The sequence below is a fragment of the Fistularia commersonii genome, chromosome 14, assembly GCF_037954325.1.
Source record: "Fistularia commersonii isolate RoL2024-O1a breed Wild chromosome 14, RoL_Fcom_v1.0, whole genome shotgun sequence".
NCBI lineage: Eukaryota > Metazoa > Chordata > Actinopteri > Syngnathiformes > Fistulariidae > Fistularia > Fistularia commersonii.
Genome location: NC_141297.1, coordinates 4,308,302 through 4,328,397, shown reverse-complemented (window position 1 = coordinate 4,328,397; position 20,096 = coordinate 4,308,302). Strand labels below are relative to the sequence as shown.

At 46.2% G+C, this 20,096-nt stretch overlaps 1 protein-coding gene across 2 annotated transcripts in view; it reads right to left on the bottom strand.

Moving 5' to 3' along the window:
• Positions 1 to 20,096, bottom strand: part of LOC147226975 (IQ motif and SEC7 domain-containing protein 1-like) — an 89,680-nt gene that overhangs the window by 34,817 nt on the left and 34,767 nt on the right. Inside the window, exon 1 of one of the 2 annotated variants that reach the window (XM_086158937.1) lies at positions 6,223 to 6,298. The exons of the other annotated variant lie outside the window; for it this stretch is intronic. Coding sequence (XP_086015063.1) covers positions 6,223 to 6,287 — 65 coding nt within the window. The 5' untranslated portion in view covers positions 6,288 to 6,298. Of the gene's footprint in view, positions 1 to 6,222; positions 6,299 to 20,096 lie in introns of those variants that run through there. 2 annotated transcript variants of the gene reach the window in all.

Genomic DNA, 20,096 nt, shown 5'->3' with positions numbered 1-20,096 from the left:
GACCCGACCGACGGGTGACCCGTGAAATTTATCTTCAAAACTCATTTCTGTTTACTTTAAAATGTCACGGTATTATGAAGAAATATCACAAATATTTTAAAATCAGTTCCAAACTGATTTTTTCTTTTTCAACTCAAAATTGTCTGGAAGCCATATGCCGTCACCGGAAGAGCCATATATGGCTCGCAAGCCATAGATTCCTGACCGCTGCTCTAAAAAATACATGACGAATTAATATTAAAAATGAATATTGAAAAAGAGTTAATGAAATTACACCCTAAAAATATTGTTGAGTTAAAAAAGAAAATCTTGTCACCGTGGAAATATTTGCCACTAGAATTTACTAGAAAATGGATTGGTAGAATGTTTAAGAGGAGGTGTAATGTTTACAAGGCTAATGGTGGCTATTCTGGTTATTAAATCAATCTTTTTAATTTTCCTTTTTTTTTTTGTTATTGTTTTTGTGCTTTTTATAGAAATAAGAAAAGAAAATATTGTTTTAACCATATCATTAGATGTTTTTTTGATCCATAAATCATTTCGTTTTCAAATTTTGAAGCAAAAAATACATTGCAGAGTTATTTTTTCATTTTTTTCTGTTTTTTTTTTTTTTTTAAACCCACTGTATAAAACCCCTAGATGCATTTGAGAAAAAAACAAAGATTTGGTTTCAGGCAGGGGGCGGCCACAGAATATTGTTCCGAGGGCCGCGAGTCTGAGACCCCTGAATTAGAGTCTCCTTTTGCATGTTTTTGGCCTGCGGGAGGATACGAATTTAACATTAGTGTTATGGTCGCCATGCATTTTACTATTATGATTATTGTTGTTTAGCCCCAAAGAGAATGACTATTTTGTGTGTTTGAAGTGTTGATCTGCAGTAACAAGGCGTACTATGACTAAACAGCGCTGCCGTACCGAGGTGTCCCGGCGGCCGTTCACGACTTAATGTTATTTGTGATTTAAAAACGAAATTACACTTCAAACCTGCAAAGACGGCACCTTTTATTCCCTCCTTCCTCCTCCCATTATTTTATTTCCTACGTCTAAGGGGAAACCGAGCTGGTTGATGATTAAAGTGCGGAAACCTGACGGCAGCTCGTCACGTTCGCGCTCCTGGAGGGAATTGTCTTTTTTTTTTTTTTTTTTTAAATGCATTTGACTGAAGTGCTGGCACGCCCGGTCCGCCGATCCCGACCGTCGCTATAAATAAACCCTCCGTCTCCTGCCGCGGCCGCCAAAAAATCCCACCTGCAGCTCCTCGCCGCCGCTCACAATCAGCAGAGCCTGGCGGCGGGTCGGCCCGCCGCGAAAAAAGCATGCTTCTGGAGGAGGAGGAGGCGAAACAGAAACATTCACAAAGAAGTGGAAACAAAGAGGGGGAGCCTAAATGGAAATCAGGTAAACAGGAGGGGGGATGGCTCCCAATACATATAATGCTGCAAAGGTCCAGAGAGGCCGGGAATAAACATGGCCGCCGTTGATTTGGTCTAAATTCTGGAACGTAAACAAGCCCATCGTCTGCATACGGAGACGCATTTTCACCAAACCGCTTCCCGGTCCCGAATGACTTCGAGTCCTGACTCGCTACAGACGGAAAAAAAACGGATTCCATTCGGTGGAGACGCCGCGATGAACTGCCAAGGGAATTACCAGCTCAATTAAAGAACACACACACACACACACACACACACACTTACACATACGCTGTCAAATGCAGGGGAACTTAAGCGTCAGACCTGCTTGATGAGTGTGAATCTCAGGATATTTTCTGAGGCGAGAGCGAGAATCTTTTTTTTTTTTTTATTTATTTTTTTATCAGCATTGAGGTGTGGAAAGTAGATCCGGGCCGTTGCGCGCACTCAGTCCAGGCACGTTTGTGCTGGAGATGTTCTGCCGTGACGGACGTGAATCAACAAAAAAAACAACAAAAACAAAAAAAAAACAAAAAAAAACATGATAACTCTGCAGCGCCTCGGCCTCCTGAAAGAACTGACGAATCTTCTCCGGCTCGGGGAAAAGCTATTTAAAGCACAAACACGCAGCCCGACCCTTCCGGAGAGATTCTCTACAAAAACGGCAAAGTTAGCATGTTTAGCAAAACACCGCTAGTTGCGCTGAAGAAGCTGAAGAATTCAAGTGACTGAGGAAAATAGGATTAATGAACCAACGGGTGAATAATTAATAAATGAAAAAAAATAATAATTTCTTGCCGCGACCAGCGAAAATATGAATAAATGAATTTAAAAAATGTGAGCGTTCTCGTGTTTTCACGCCAGCTCCGGCCCCCGTCCATCCTCTGACGGACGGTTGGCCTGAAATAACTTCCCGGCGGCGGCGGGTCGGAAGCGAGCGCAGCCTGCGGGCTGAAGCCGCAGCGACGCGTCACAACCAGTGCCGGGAATATTTAGCCCGTTCCACGTTTAACACCTCCGTTTATTCCTACCTGCATTCCGAGGGTTGGCGGGTGTTAATTTTAGTCCTGCTCTGCCAATTATTTTCTCCACACTTTTTAACATACCAGCCAGCCTACTCACATGCGCACGCACACACACAAACACACACACGCGCACACATCGGAGCACCTTCTGGTGGTTCTGTTCTTCTGGGGGTGTTTGAAGCCCACAAAATACTGCAGAACACAAAACACTGATTTATCCCTCTTACACACACACACACACACACACACACACACACACTTACACAGAGAGCAGTGCAAGCTGTTGATATGAGCCTCTTTCTCCCGCTGCTGCAGTAATGCTGGTCGGTGTGTTGGATCTGAGCTCAGCAGACATAATAAGCCCTGATCATCCACCCCCCTACACACACACACATTCGTGCGCGTACGTGCACGTGCACACACACACACACACACACGCGCGCGCGCATGCAGGGATGCTTTACAGCACCAGGATGGATAGCATTTTGCTGCATCATGCCAAAGTCTTTCTTAAAGAAACCCTGGCGGGCAGCAGAGTGATACGGCGGAGCGCCGCCGTCCTGCAGGGCACGCGTTCCTTCCGACGGCTCCCGGAGACACAACCGGTTCCTCCAACGCCCGTCTCATGCAGCACAGGAACATGAAAACCACCGGCACGGCGACTCATCAGTCGGTCATGCTCCGCCTGGACTGATTTTCCACGAGTCGATCACGTGACTCGGCGGCGGCACCCGTTCACACGCGGCCTCTGGGGACTGCAGCAAAGCTAAATCGCACCCCGATTGCCCGTTCACACACACACACACACCGTCACATGATGAGGCCAGCTGTCGCGACACCCGTTCACACCTGTCCTGGTCTGACCCCCCCCCTTCCGCCATGACGTGACTCAAACAGATGCTGGTTCACGCTCTGCCTTCTGGGACGCCAACGGTGTTTATTCACGCCGAGCCACGGTGACGTTCACACTCCCGATCTCGGGAGTCGAGTGACAGCCGTTCACACCTGCTCTCTGGTGACGGCGCCGCCTCGCAGTAGTCTAGTGACGGCAGTTCACACTGCGCGTCACGTGACCCTCGCAGGGACGCGTGCTCATTCACGTGATTTCCAAAAAAAATGAAGCTCCTTCACACAATGTTTCCCCCCTTAAAATTCACACCTGGCCTGCCGCCGCTCACAAATCCATTTTTGCTGACTTCTAGTTCGCAGCGAACGGTCTAAAAAAAAAGGAAGGTGAGTGTGAAGCTCCGCCCCCTGGAGGGCAACACCGCCAGGAACCAGCTGTAACTTCTAACATCTTTTCAAAATACACCCTGAGCAGCTGCATCATTTTTTTTTTTGTTTCCATGGAGACCAGAAACAAATAACCCTCTCAAGCCTCCGCATCGCCGGCTTCCAGTTTCAGGCGCTCGGGTTTCCAACGGACCCTCCGTGATCGGGACGAGTCAGACGAGACGGAGGACCAAATTGATTTCCAGGAAGTAGCCATAACACCGCGGGCTTTATTAAACCCATTTCACACTTGAAGTGGTTTTCGCGACGGGGAAACGCTACTTTGTTGTGCCCGATCACCCGAGGTTCCTCCCTCTCCGGCAGATGCCGGGGAAAGGATCCGGCGGTTTGATTAAAAAACCCCGGAGCTCTCAAATGCGCGGCGACGGGACGCGGCGTGACGGGAACATCGAGAGATTGAAAGGCGCGGGAGGGAAACAGTGCGGCTGCTGAGTCAGCGGAGGCTGAGGTCACGATGAGAAATGTGGGAGGGCTTTTTGAATGCCGGCCAGAGAGATGGCAAGACGGCGGCCGCCAAGAAAGACTCGGACCGAAACTCATGGGTTCGCAAACTTTCCAGGTCCCGACTACGAAAACTCACGGTGACCCTGGTTATAATCTGGCAAGGTTTGATACCAAAGTTTCCGCACGCCGGCCTCTTCCTGTGAGTTCTACGGATCCGTCTTCACCGTTTCGATGAGAACGGCGCCAATCGGAACCGAATTCGAAGGTGTTGACAAATAAAGATGCTCGGCGCTGCACGGGGAAAAAACAAACCAACGGGCAGCATCGCCGGAACGGAAAAAAAAATTAAAAACAAACATGCAGGAACACAGGTTGCCACGGTGATGGCTAGTAAGGGGGGGGGGGGTAATAAAATTTGTATCATTAAATAAAAAATCGGTGTCGGCTATTCAGGGAAATTATTCCAAAGTCGGAGCGGCGGGATGTTCGCTGCTAGGAAACAGAACGCCGCCGAATGGGAGGAAGTCGTTTGAGGACGTCGGGACTTTGAGCGCATTTAACTGGGCAATAAAAACGGCCCGCTTTCTTTCCCGCGTCTCTGAATCTTTCATCCGTTCCCGTTGCGGTTCCACCCCGTGAAGCCGGGTCGGGACTTGCGCCGCCGTTTCCAGGCAACGGCCGCGTCCTGCGGGATTAAAGGCTAACATGGCTGCTGACTCAACGCCCGGCGCTGTGACTCAAGCCTCCCCTGCGTCAGCGGGGCGAAGAAGATCAGAACCTCCGCGCCCCCCTAAACCCCGGGGTGCAGAACCGGACCCCCCAACCCGATTCGGCGGGAAGCCTCGGGGACCAGAGAAGAACTTTCCGGCATCTCGGGAGCAAAGTTAAGGCGGCGGACACCCGTGACCCCCGTTGACCTCCGCTTGATTATCAGATCCAGTTTCCTGCCCTTATTTTGAAGGATTTTTTTTACCCACCAGAGTTATTTGGCTATATTTTGCACAATTTTTTCTTTTTATTCACATAGATATCCTTGAGAAAAAAAAAAGTTTTTTTTTTGCTTCAAGGATGTGTTCTTTTCATCATTTGCCATTTTGAAATTCCTTCAAATCACATTTCCAGGTGAAATCGAACACGCCTTAATAATGTTTAAGAGACCAAAACCCTGACCCTGCGCTGGAGCCTCCAGCGCCCTCTGATGCTCCAAACATCAGGCTGTAACAACTTCCTGCCCATTCAATGGCATTTCTATGGCAACACATTGTTACACTGCAGGATCTGAACAGCCGTCGGCCGCCATGATGACCTCTGACCCCCTCGCCGCCATCCCAGGCGCCACAAACACAAAGACAACAGTCATAAACTCAGGGAATGTAATCAATATGGACACATCCGTGTGACCATTAGCCCTCAATGCTAACCGCACCCCTTCTATTTGATTGGCTGACAGGGAAAATCCTTCCACGTGATTGGTGGAGCAATGGACAGGTGTTATAAGGTGTCCCTACAACACCTCTGGATAACAACTCACCTGGTCAGCGATTGGACCTTTTTGAAAAATCTTTACTTTTCATTTTTGGATTTTCCAGATTTGAATTTTAGATAAAATTCCTTAAAGATTGTATTATTTTTGTTTCAGCGTCCCTGAGCGTTTTTGTTTTGTGCTCGCCAATAGCGATCGACATTTGATCAGGCGATCGATTCCAACTTTTCAATTGAAGATTTTCTAGTCATTTTATAATTGGTATTTAAAGATCGATCCAATCTACCAATCTGTTTTACACAGACAGTCAACACGCGCACGCACACGCACACACACGGGCGCGTACACAACTAGTCGCATATCGATCTACGTAAAAAAAATTAGATTTATGAAATAAAACCCGGAAATGAGGCGCGTAGGGTAAAGCACGCGGGATCCCGGCGGTGCGCGTGAGGCGGCGGGACCGGGCACGAGTCTCCCGGTGGTCGCGCGGGTCTCCCGGTGATCGCGCACGCTCCCGGTGATCACGCACGCTCCCGATGGTCACGCACGGTCCCGGTCCTACCAGTAGAGCAGCTTGTTGTGCAGGATCGCCGGCGTTTTGTCCGACGCGCAGTTAATGCACCACATTGTTGCTGCCGATCCGCTGCCGCTGCTGCACCGAAAGAGCCACCGGAGGGATGGAGGGATGCGAGAGGGATGGAGGGAGGGAGAGAGAGGGAGAGGGAGGGAGAGACGGGGGCGTCTCCGCTCGTCAGAGGCGCATCACCATCTCCATCCACATTTCCGGCCGCGCGGAGACACCTGACGGCGGGACGCGGCGCGAATCACGTGATCTTATCGCTTCACGCAAGGGGTCGTCGATGAGGGAGGGGGCGGGGCTGAGTGGCGGGGGGCGGGGCTACGCGGCGGAGGGGGTGGGGCTGAGTGACGAAGGGGGCGTGGCTGAGCGGCGGAGCTGTCCGATGGAGGGGCGTGGCTACGCGGTTCGAGGGGGCGGGGCTGAGCGGTGGAGGGGCGTGGCTGACGGCTAGGAACACGTGACTGGAAAACCATGAGATGTTTTCTCCCACGTCCCAGAAGGACACCGGGAAGGTCTTCAATGATGTTATCAATGGATCCGTAACAGTCGATCACGTCATTGATCCGCTGATCGGCGATCGGGCGGGAAGCAGCAGGAACCCAGGATGTTCCTCTGTTCCTATTGATGACAGTAACCCTGCTCTAAGCGCGGTGGGAGGCGCCGCGGCCAATCACGGCCGACATGGGGCAGGAGGCGGGGCTTAACACAGATGGGTCAGCTGTCAATCACGGCAGGGAACATGGAGAACCTGAAGAAAACCATGTAGGAGAACACGCGGAGAACCCAGAGAGAGAACATGGAGCCTTCTCGCTGCGAAGGAACCGAAAAGCAGCGTTCCCTTCTTCTCTAAGTCCTGCGGTAAAGGTGTGGTCGAATACCCGCCGGCCTCCGCTCACGCCATTGATCGGTTATTGATCGGCCAGATCCGATCAGGATCAACTCCGCTTCTCTCTCTCTCTCTCCCTCTCTCTCTCTCGCTCTCTCCGTCCCTCGACCTCCGGACGGTTACCGTGGGCAGCAAAGCGTGGCTACGCGAAAGTGCTTCCCCCTGGTTTCCGTGGTAACGGGAGCCGGGGCACCGGGCGGCTTTCTGCTCGGCCGTGGCGAAATCTATTGACCCGCACATCCTTCGCCTCCCTCGCTCCATCCCTCCCCTCTTCTACCCGCCGTGCTCTCTCGCCCCACTTCTCCCTCTCTCATTCAGATTTGGCCTAATTCTCTCCATCGGACGCTCCTCTTTATCCACCGCACTTCTCTGTCCCCCCCATCCATCCATCCATCCATCCATCCATCCATCCATCCATCCATCCATCCATCCGTCCATCCCGCCATCCTCCTCAGAGACTCTTAAGCCTCGGGAAAATCTTCCATAATTCATTGTTACTTTTCAGAACCCGCCCTCCCAGCTCCACTCCTTCTTTCCCTCCTTTCTATTCCCTCGCTCCGTCCTCCCTCCCGTTCGAAAGGAGGGAGGGGGGGAGCAAAAAGAAAGAATGAAAAGTGAAATAAACAGGGATGGGGGAGAAAAAGAAGTCAATACAGAAAAGAAAAGGGGTGATAAAGGCGGGAAAGAAAGGAAGTTAAACGCCAAATGAGCTCAGCTGATGATCATGTTTAGTGACATCACCATCATGGACCTCCTCATCCTCACCACCGACTTCATCATCACCCTTTCCATCAGGAGCCTCGTCATCTTCACAACCATCACGAAACTCATCGAGTTCCTCATCATCATCTTCGGACCTCATCGGACTCCTCATCATCCTCGCTTTCATGAGCCTCATCATCATCTTCCCCAACATCGCGAACGCCATCGAGTTCATCACCACCCTCGCCGTCTTGAGCCTCGTCATTTTCACCCGCATTTTCATCGTCATCGCCATCATGAGCGTCATCATCTTCATCAACATTATGGACCCGGTGCTCATCATCATTATCTTCATCTTCATCACCTCCTCCTGATGTTCCTGCTGCTGCTCCTCATCTACAACCGTGCTATTACACTTTATTTAAGTTGCGGTGTGAAGGTTGGAAAGCCGAAGATGGAGGAAAATCCAAACTGATCGTTTTTATCAATTTGGATTTTCTTTTGGATTGATTTATAGTTGTTTTTTTTTCCAGTTGATTTTTTTCCTGTGGCGAGGAAGGGGGGAAGGATTGGAAGGAGGGAGGAAAAAAGGTGGTGAATAATGAAAACAACTCCCCTCCTCCCTTTTATTCATCCCTCGCTTTCTACATTCATTATTTACTGATTTTCCCTGTTTATTCCCTGGATTCTTCCTCTTCCAATCCCTTCTTTTCTCCTCCCTTTCCCTCCATCTCCTCTATTCAATCCTTCTTTCCTCTTCTTAATCTCTCTCTCTCTCTCTATTTACTCCTCCCTCTCCCTTTTTCCCTCCGCAGTCAGTGTCTCCTTCCCCTTCCTCCCTCCCTCGCTTCCTTATCCTCCTTTTCCCGCCCCCTTCTCCGACGTCACCTCCTTCCTCTCATCCCTCCATTATCTTTCCTCGCTCGTGTCCTCCCTTCACCTCCTCTCTCTCTCTTTCCCGATCCATCCCTCTCCCTCGTTCAACTTTGACTCGGACGGAGATAAGGAGGGTGGGATGAGAGGAAGAAGGAGGGAAGGAGAGACGAAGGAGGGAACGAGAGAGCAGAAGCCAGGGGAGGAAGAGAAGGAGAGAGTGAGTGGAAAAGGAGGGAGGGAGGGAGAAAAGCGGGAGGAGGATGTTGCTCGGAGACGGTTGCCGTGTAACGGGAGGGGAGGGACGGAAGGGAGGGGCGGTGGTGGCAGGAGTCAAGTGAAGTGTTGCCATGACAACGCAGGTTTCATGCTGTCAGTCCGCGTGTGTGTGTGAGTGTGTGTGTGTGTGTGTGTGTGCCAGGTATTTCTGACATTGTGGGGACAAAGATGCGATTCAGCAAAGCGGACATACAGTAGATGTGTTGACATGGAGATGTTGTGGGGACATAGATTACCCCCCCCCCACACACACACACACACACACACACAAATATACACACACACTTTCAGATAAAAATGTTCAGGTTCAGGTTCAGGTCCATTTGTGGCTCGTCATAATCTGAATCAACTCTCAACTCCATGTGAAGTCCTCCGAAGTGATAGAACCCAGAATGTGTGTGTGTGTGTGTGTGTGTGTGTGTGCTGATTTAGCACAAAGTGGGAGGGGCCTGACATCTGAAGCATATGGAGAGGGATGGAACACACACACACACACACACACACACACACACACGGAGGAAAATGCAACGTAACAGAAATGTTTTCCAAAGAAAATGGCGACGCTTGCTCTGCAATGAATAATTTCCTTTTTTTCAAGGGTTGGGGCTGAAAACTCTCCCCTGATTGGCTGCTGTTACGTGCGACTGCAGCCGATTGGTAGTTACCACTCAGATTACAAACACACTGCAAACCCAAACGAGAACTTCCTGCGGCTCGTCTGCAGTGAAGGCAGAGGGGAAGAAGCCCGGCTGGGTGAAACGCCGTGGAAGAAACAGCGAGGCTCAGCTCTGACCTTTGACCCCTTGGAGGAAACGACATCCGCCAACCTAAAATGCTAAAATCGATGACTGGGTTTCAAAGCTCTGATCGGAAAAGTAAAAAACACCCGCTAGGATCATTGATTCCCTATCTATCCTCCCGCGGGCCGATCGGCCCGTCGCCAACGCATGTTCCAGCCAATGACGGCGCTCCGTTTTGAACGGCCCGACTTTATCTAACATCTGTAGGAGTCTGAGTCACAAACAACTTTTACATGACTATTATTGTATGTCAATCAATCAGATCCCTCTATCTATCCATCTATCTATCTATCTATCTATCTATCTATCTATCTATCTATCTATCTATCTATCTATCTATCTATCTATCTATCTATCTATCTATCTATCTATCTATTTATCTATCTATCTATGAAACAGCACCATCTTCTGCAGGACTTGGGCAGAAACATGACACGCGCACACACACACACACACACACACACACACACATACACGCATAGTCCTCTGATCGTTTTCAGCTTTTAAAAAAAAAAGGTGTTCATATATTTGTTGTTTTACTTGTGTAGCATATTTTTCTTAATTAACATTTAATTTATGTTTGCTTTTTTAGTTTGTGTGCAAATGTAAAAATATATTTAAAAAAAATCCATCTTTGGCTTTTTTTATCCGATGATCCTGTTTTGATTTTTTTTTTTTTTTTTTTTTTTTTTTTAAATTTTGGCTTAATTTATTTTACTTTAAGGTTCTACTCGGGTCCTTTCCTCCCTCTCCCCCTCCTCAACAGTAATCTCCTCCTTCCTGCACCTGAGAGGAATCAGGGCGACAGGAGATTCTCTTCGCCCCCGTTTGCGTCTCTTTCATCTTCCATCATCTGTTTTCTCCTCCTTTCTCCACCTTCCCTCCTCCTCACATTCTTGCTACATCTCCCTTTTTCCTCCTCTGTGGTTCCTCCACTTTTGCAAGTTCCCGCTATGGTAGTTTATTTTTTTTTCCTGCTTTAACGATTTACTAATAATGATTTTTTTTAGCACAAAAACATCAAAATTGATCCCCAAAAAATCAAAAAAGACAAAAGAAGAAACAATTTTCTCACTAAATTACTAGAAAAAAACATAAAATACTTATCAATATTAATTATGTAATGTTTATACAATAATTATAATATAACATTAATTATTATATTAATAGTAATTTATGGGTGAATTCCAAATAAAGAACAATAAGCTGCCCAGAGAGCAGAAGTAAATGTCCATTATTCTAGGTATAAATATATGCATATATTACTCAGGAGATGATTACCATTGAATTCACGAAATAATAATGAAAATCCTTTCTTCTAAAATTTAACATTCAAAACCAAAGTTTTTGTCTTTTGGTTTTAGGTTTTTTAAATTAACATACTTTAAAATCAAGAAACTCCAAACAATTATTTTCAAAGACTTAAAATCTTTTGTGTTTACTTTTTCAAACAAAGAATTATTTCAGATTTCTTATTGAAACACACTGGTCAATAAAATTTATTGTGAAGTAATTTTGGAAGTTTTTTTTCCAACATACTTTTTTAATTTATTTATTGCTAATTTAATGTCCGGTTCCACAGAAAAATAAGAAAAGAAAAAAAAGTAAACAAATATAATACAAACTACATTTTCAAGAGAATCTTTTTTGTATTTTAGTGTTTAACTTTCTTGAATACTGCTGTTGTTGTTTTTTTCTTCTTTGACTGTAAATCCAAGTAATTGTTAAAACATGATTAGAGTTAAAAGGAATACACTGACTTTGTGATGATAAAAAAAGAGAATAAATAAAAAATGTGCAGAGCTTAAAGGGACGAGACAATATCAGCCTTCTCCTCCACGTCTCCTCCACTCCTTCAGGCTGGACCTTCTGCTTCCTGACAGCCGACCTCCCGTTACTCCTCACACGGACAGCTGTGCAGCGTCAGCCTCCATGTTATGCTTGTGTGTGTATGTGTGTGTGTGTGTGTGTGTGTGTGTTTGTGTGAGCGTGCGTGTGTGTGCAGCCGAGCGGGACGTACTTGGTCCAGCCTCAGCATCTCGGACGCACAGATACAACATCTCACCTTCTTTTGCATCTGAATCCACTGAACCGAGGAGTTTATCTGACCTTCAGGGTCACTGAAGGTCACAATGTCATTTATTGACTATTTCCTCCAAGAAATGAACCATAAAGACTCATTCTGAGTTTCTTAACCAATCACAGCTGTCAAAAGGCGGGGTTTATCTTGGGCCAGTTGACTGTCAGTCATCGAAATCCAACCATCAACCCTATCATTCACACCTGAACATTTATCTTGACTGTAGCTACCAAGTGTTTTTGGACTGTAGGAGGAAGACAGAGAACCTACGGAGAACCCGGGGAGGAACCAGGAGAACATGGAGACTCTACATGGTAAGAACCCGACAAACCGCCGCATCAGAACCCACGGTGAGCAATTAGCTCAGGGAAGCTAGTTCCAACGCTCGGCTGCAATAGCAGAGGCAAAGAGAGTCTGCAGCATTTAGCATTAGCCGTGAGCATTAGTGTCAACAGTAGATGGGACTTTTTCGGCTGTTTATGTTAGCAATTAACCGCCATCTCACAGTATTTGCAACAGTTAGCAGCAAGCAGCGGTGGTGAATGTTAGCAATCAAGGCCAGAAGGCAATTTGACTAGCAGATAGCGCCTGTAGTGAGAGTGAGTACAAATATCAGTCAAACCTATTTGCAGTTTCAGCACATGTTTTTCATCATGGTGGCAGTTAGCTGTTGTGTGAGCAGGCAGCAGTATAATAACAGCTGTTAGCATTAGCAGCAGACCAAGTTTCCTTCAGCATTTGAGCAAATCAAGAGCAATTGCCGATACGTTCAGCATTAGCAGCAGTTAGCGGAGAAAGTGAAAGTTTGCATCCATGGGAACATTTGATCTTTCAAATACTTTGCAGATCCGGTAACAGCTGCCAGTGTTGGTGAAATTAAGAGCTACTACTCATCAGCATTATTATAAAAATCTCCCAGGTTAACAATGTTTAGCAGGAAACTAAATAGCATCTCCAGTGGAAGTTAGCGTCGAAGCAGGACACTGTATTAAAAACAACAAGCAGCCATAGCAGCAGTTAGCAGTAGCAGTCACAGTCAAAAGGGTGTGTTGCAGCTGGGAGTATTATAAATATCAAGCAGCTTTAGCAGCAGCAAAGGTTAGCAGTGAAGGTTAATAATCCTAATGACGTGTGGCAGCATCCTGCTTTTAGCATCAGGAGCAAGAGTTAGCAGGAGTTGAGAGAACAATAGACTAATAAAAAAATTGAATAAAAATTCAAATGTAAACTTCTCTTGAATCGTTTTAGAACCACACTAGTTTCCGCTTTGATGGCTTGGAAATAATCTGAACTGCGTCAACAACAGCGACCCGCCATGGCTACATTTGACCAGTCCTCCTGATGCAACCACGGACACCCCCACTGCTAAATCCGCGATTCATTTCACTTTAAAAAAATTTGACCTGTCACTCGGCCGGAGAGGCTGTCCACATACCTTATTCTTTATTTCCTTCAGAATTTCCTGTCGTCTCCCCTTTCACCGGCAAATTGTCTCGTTAGCCGCCGCGGCTAGCAAATATCCCAGCAGCTCGCTCGCTAAATTATTGAGCAGCAGTGCACTGGAGCGCCTCACGCCTGATTTCACTTGACGCCAGTATGGTGTGGGGGTAGGGGGGTTCGGGTAAGAGGTCGGGGGATCCTGGGTGTGTTTTGTGGGGTTTTAGTGTTGAAAAAAAACAAGGTGCCGAGCTCCATTTTCGAGCTAGCCGAGGAAAACTAGAGTAGGCGGGAAAAGGAAGTGTGAATTGAAACCAGGAGGAACTTTGGGAATTACGATATAAATAGAAGGGAAAGTGTGTCTGTTTACATCCTGCTGTCTGACGGCTGTGTCTGAGCTGGATTTGTGTTTGTTTTGTTTTTTTTTTCTCCATGTGTTTCCTGAAAAAAATAGGTCACAGAATTAATTTTTCACTAAGTGTATTTATTTTCCTCTTCTCGAGGTCGACAACAGAAACGCAGAAGACAGCGGTGGACTAAAATAATACATTTCTTGGGGAGTGGGGTTGAAAACCGCACTACGACATCTCTGATGTTTGCTTGTAAGCTGGCAATGCAAGATTTGACGTTTGTTTGGTTTTGTTTTGTTCTCTAAGGAGTGATTTCAAAATAAAATGGGAAAAAAAGAATCATAATGAAATTAATTTTTTCGCTTCGGAAACTGAACTTTATTAACTGCTCACAACTTTGACGTTGTTGATGTTAGCAAGTTTTCATGAGCCACATTAGCCTTCAGTGATTAAGATGTGCTATGCTCAAACTATCGACAAAATCCATAAAGCTAAGTTGAGGCTAATACCGGCAGCTGGCGCTGTTGAGTGAATATTATTTGGATATAAGCAGCATTGGCATCACGTTGCCCCTGAAATACCCATTTATGATTTTCACACAAACATTGTGATGAGATAGCTGCTTGCATAAACCGCAAAATACTAATCCCACTGCTAAGTTGATGCTAAAACTGGCAGCTAGCCCTTTTCAATGAATAATATTGTTGGGGCATCAGCAATGCTAGCATCATGTTACCCCTGCATCACTACAATGCTCACACAAGTATATAATACGCCGTGATGAGATGAGCTTCTCGCATTAACTGTAAAATCCCACTGCTAACATGATGCTAACACAAGCAGCTAGCAGTTAGCCCTTAGTCTGTGTCAAGAGGCATTCCATTTTGAGCACAATGGTCAACTTGAAAATAACTTTACCCATGTTTTCAAACCAGGGGTTAATAGAACATCCCAACAACCACCAACGGCAGGAAAGCAGAGGTCCAGCACATCAGGAAACACCTCGAATCTTCTGGCTACCCTAACCGGGCCTTCAACAGAACAGCACAGGGAAAAAAGACAGAAACAACGACATTTCACAGGATACCATGCTGGTATTTCTGGAAAACTCCAAGGGCTTTTCACTGAACTCTAAAACCCCAAGGACACGACACCTGGACAAAAGATGGAGGATGTGACGTCCAACACAGGAGAACCACCTCCACCTGAAGGACGAGGGCCTTTGGAGGCAGCAGCGTCCAAATGTCTGGAGGGGGGGGACAGGTGTTCTGGGAGAGGGTCGAAGAAGCCATCTTTGACCTTCACTGAATAGAGGAGGCCCCTTCACCTACATAAACACCCCGCTGAGATCCGTCCCGAGACCGATCGACACACACCAGAGCCGCCATCGAGCCAAACCGGGCGAACCAAAGACGCTTTTCGGATCCGACCGGGCCAGGATGGATGGGAACCTCCACAAACACCTCCGTCACTCATTTCTATTTCTCTTTGAGTTTCTGGGCTGCTTCTAAAGTCGGCGCTGGTGTGTCTTTGCACAGCAGTCCGTCTTTTATCGCAGCGGTTACGCTCAAGAACCAGCTATGATAAACGAAAGTCACCATATTTTGCTCTTGTTAACCCTCCTCACACTCTTATTAACCTTTCCTATTGTCTCACAAACACTACCTCGATAATTAACACAAACACTACGAACAATGATCTTGTGAAACAAGCAAGGCGAGACGCTGAATGCGTGCTCTGCACAGGAGACGCAGGAAAAAAAACACTACCATCACTGAGCCAATCAGATCCCAGGATACAGAACACCATGCTCTTCTTGATTGGCCACCCTAGAAAATACTTAGTTTACCATCAAAATAACTGAAATGATAGATATATAGAAATAACACTTTATACTGTAAAAACCTGTGGCATAACGAATATATAGGAGTTAAAAATCCGCAACACAGTGAGATAGCAGAAGTTTAACCGATTGCATTTGAATTAACTTTATTCATTCCTTCTGGCTGCATAACAACTCCCACATCCCCCCCCAAAAAAACAACACACCCTGGGAGGCATCAGTGATGCCTGAGCAGACAATCAGGTCTGGGGGACGGGTTGGGGAGCTGGAACGTGTGCCGTTTAAGGCCGATTCATGTTTGATTTCAAAACCACACGCTGGATTGTTGGGTCACACCCTTCTAGGGTCCAGGCGAGGGCGGCCCCGAACCACCGGGGGCGCCGCAGGGCCCGGATGGCTGGAACGGACCTGAAACTTCACACACACCGGCGAAGGAGCTCGAGCTGGAAAGCAGAACCTCAGGACACTAAGTCTGTCCTGAGGCGTGACTGAGATCGACTGAGATCGACTGAATCTCTTTTGAAAAAAAAAAAACAAAATAAAATGCATCTCGTCATGTGACCCAGACGGCGAATCAGATGCCAGGATTTACATTTCCAGAAAGGTGTTTGAATAAAAGACAAAATATGAAGACACGCTAAGACAAAGACCTCAGAAAAACAAGTTGAATCATAAAAGGGATCAGGAGGCACGCACACACACACACACACACACACACACACGCACACACACAGGTGTTTACATAAAAGACCTTGCTTGTTGTCACAAATCAATGGTATAAATAAAAAATAACTGAAAATGCAATCTCATGAATTTAATGTAAGTAAGTGAAGATAATTTATTAATTAGTGTATGAAAGCATTTGAAACACACAGATCACACACACATACACACACACACACACACACGAACAAACAGACACGAACATACAGACACACTCCCATCTACTCACATACCAAACATCCACACAAGTGTGTGTGTGTGTGTGTGGGGGGGGGGGTGTATAAGCCCAGGGCAGTTCATCATTATTGAAATCTGTCAATCATTGATCTAATTAATTATTGATAAATGATTCCTGAAAATCTTGTAACAAATTGATCCCCGCAGAACAAACACACTGATCTTTGATTTGATACTGGGAATAAATAAATGAAATAATCTAAAATACTGATACATTTATTTAAAGCTAAGGAAAACAAAACTGTAAACACGACACATTTATATATTCATAGGCAGAAACTGCTGAGCACATGAACACACACACACACACACACACACACACATACACACACACGAGTGAGTGTAAATGGATGAGCTTCTATACACACATGTACACGCACAGTGAATATGCCATCAGTGATTTACAACACACACACACACACACACACACACACACACACACACACACACACACACAGAGGAATGAATGGGCTCCTATACATACCTTCAGTGTGTTACATGCACACACACACACGTACATACACACACACACGTACAACCACACATAGTGTATATGCCCTCTGTGTGTTATACACACATATATAGAAACACACACGCATGTGAATGAATTAATTCATGGATGAATAAGCTCTTCTACACACACAATGTATATGCCTTCAGTGATTTTACACACACACACACACACACACACACACACACACACACACACACACACACACACACACAAATGAATGGGCTCCTGTACTTATGCATACATACATTTGAGATGCCTTTGGTGCACTACACACACACACACACACACACACACACACACAAACACTAGTGCTTATAAATGAATGAGCCCCTGTACAGACATGCATGTGCAATGCATAGATGCCTTGAGTGACTGACACACAAACACACACACACACACACACACACACACACACACACACAGATGTGTAAATGGGTTACAGTGTCACAGCAATAAAAACCCGGCTTCCTGCAGCTTCTTACCGTTCGCAGGACAAAGGAGGCTCCTTCCAGTCATTCACGTGTGTGGCAATGAAACACACCTTCACACACACTTCCGTCTCTATAACACGTCTCCTCCTCCTCTTCCTCTTCCTCCTCCTCTTCAGAGCCTCCCTTCTTCCTCCCTTTGCACCGCTCTCTCTCTCTCTCTCTCTCTCTCTCTCTCTCTCTCAGTCTTTGTCTACCTCGCTCGCTCAGCCACACCCCCGGCTCCTCCTCTCCCTCCTCTATCAGAGGAATCTCTGCTCTCCTTTCCCTCGGCTGCCTCTTCACCTCCCTCCTCCTCCCTCCCTTCCTCCTCCTCCTTTTCCATCCTCAATGGAGATGCATGGCTGCCTCCCTGACAGCTTCTCCTCCACGTGTCCTGCTTGTGCGCATGTGTGTTTTCACCCACCAGTGGACACACTCTGCCTGTCAGTCACACACACACACACACAGACACACACACACTTTCTCGTCTTCAGTGACACACCCCTGGACGTACGTGCGTCGTCGCGTCACATGTTGTACATTTGCGCGGCGGGCAAATTGACAAAAACATGCGCAGGTGTGCGCACACACACACACACACACACACACACACACACACAATGCACACATGCCTATGTACTCACACACAAAGGGGTTTTTTTTGTTCGCCGAAGTGAAAGGTTTCCTGGATTCCGCGATACCTGTGACATCATCACCAGGGTTCAGCCAATCACAGAGCAGCTAGCGGTCATAAGGGGTCCGGAGGAGGTCCTGCAGAGCGGGCCTACCTGCGCAGCGGAGACCAGGTCCCGGAGGAGCGCAGACAAAACAGGGGGCAAAGGTCACAGACGTCCGCCAAGCCGAACATCCCAGGGGACCACGGATTCAAGGTCACCTGACTCCTTCGACTTCCTGTCACATGACTTTGCCCTTGTCTCAGGTATTGTCAAGCAACGGCGGCAGGAAGCCCTTGCGAGTCCTGAGGCTCATTTCCTGGAACTTCCAGGACCCGCTTGAAGACCACAGGAGAAAAGTCATAAACTGTCAATCAAGGAAAACCTGTTATGATTTCCCCCAAAAAAAAAAAATTCCAGCGGGATGTTTCCAGAGTAAAGACTCAGCTGTTTGCCACGGGAGACCCGTCTCCTCCCGGAGGAATTATAATAAAATATATAGAGAGTCGGTTGGATTCCCTGCTGCTGGGGTTAAAGGTGGAAACGGAAGATGGACCCGACGGGTGAAAAAGCTTCAAACCGCTGGAATTGTACTGACTCCATTTACTACTGCTTGTTTAAGTCATATGCAGGTAAAGTCAATATTAAATTTCAAATTTAAGTTATCAGATAAAAGCTGCACGTGTTTGAGGATCTTGATGCTTTAATTCATCAATTGAATTAAATTGCTCCTTTGAATATAATACTTTATCACAATTAATTGTAACTTTAAAGTGATTTTAAGGCTTATCTAATTCAACGTAATTATGATATTTATTTTTATACTATTGGCATTATTTGATTATAATCACTATCCAAGGCAAAACTATTTTTTAACTATTTGTAAACATGCTTTGTCAGATGCTAGAAAACCAAAAAGCTGCATTTTCGGTTTAGAATCTGGCAAATGAACCGGAAGCTTCCGTCCTCATGGCCACGTGACTTCCCAGGTCAAGGCGAGAGCGTCAGTGGGACAGAGGGAAGCTAAAGTTAGCCTCCAACAAAAGGAAGCTAAAGTTAGTCTTAAACAGAGGGAAGCTAACGTTAGCCTCCAACAGAAGAAAGCTAAAGTTAGCTTTAAACAGAGGGAAGCTAACGTTAGCCGCCAACAGAAGGAAGGTAAAGTTAGCTTTAACAGAGGGAAGCTAAAGTTTGTCTTAAACAGTGGGAAGCTAAAGGAAGCCTGCAACAGAGGGAAGCTAAAGTTAGCCTCCAACAGAGGGAAGCTCAAGTTATCCTCTAACAGAAGAAAGCTAAACTTAGCCTTAAACAGGGGGTGGCTAAAGTTAGCCCCTCAAAGGCAGCCAAGTGGAGTGAGTCAGTGGGCTTGAGACACAGGCAGATTTAATCCCTGTGGGAACATCCGGCTGCAGATTAGCTCCCTGGCTAACAGCTAAAGTCGTAGCACGCGTGGAAAGGGGATGAAATGTGGGTGGGTGGGTGGGTGGGGGCGGACAAGCTGCCAGATTTGTGTTACTACCCTTAAATCCAATTACTGTACCAAAAGACTGTGGTTCAAGTTGTTTCCTTTAAGGCGGACGGCTAATATTGGCTAAATGAAGTGGCCAAGCACACTAACCGAATAAGCACCATTGAAACCATGACGACAAGAAATACAGTCTATTTGGGTACTCAGACCCCAGGTTTTTTTTTTTTTTTTTAAAGATCTTGCAAACGTGAAGTTATCTACCCCCCATGACTTCCATGTGTATCTTAGTAATTCTAATTTTTAATGTTGACATTTATTGTTAATTCTAAAACGCAGTCCAATTCTGTCCGTTTTTCCAGGTTATTGGTCCAAAATTACCTGTGTGATTTTCAGGGTTTTCAATTTTCGATTCAGTTCATGATCAATTTAAAAAATACTACTTATATTTCTTAAAAATATTTCTTATTTAATTTATTACATGCTTTGAAAAATTGTCTAATTAGTTTAATTAGGTTCTTTC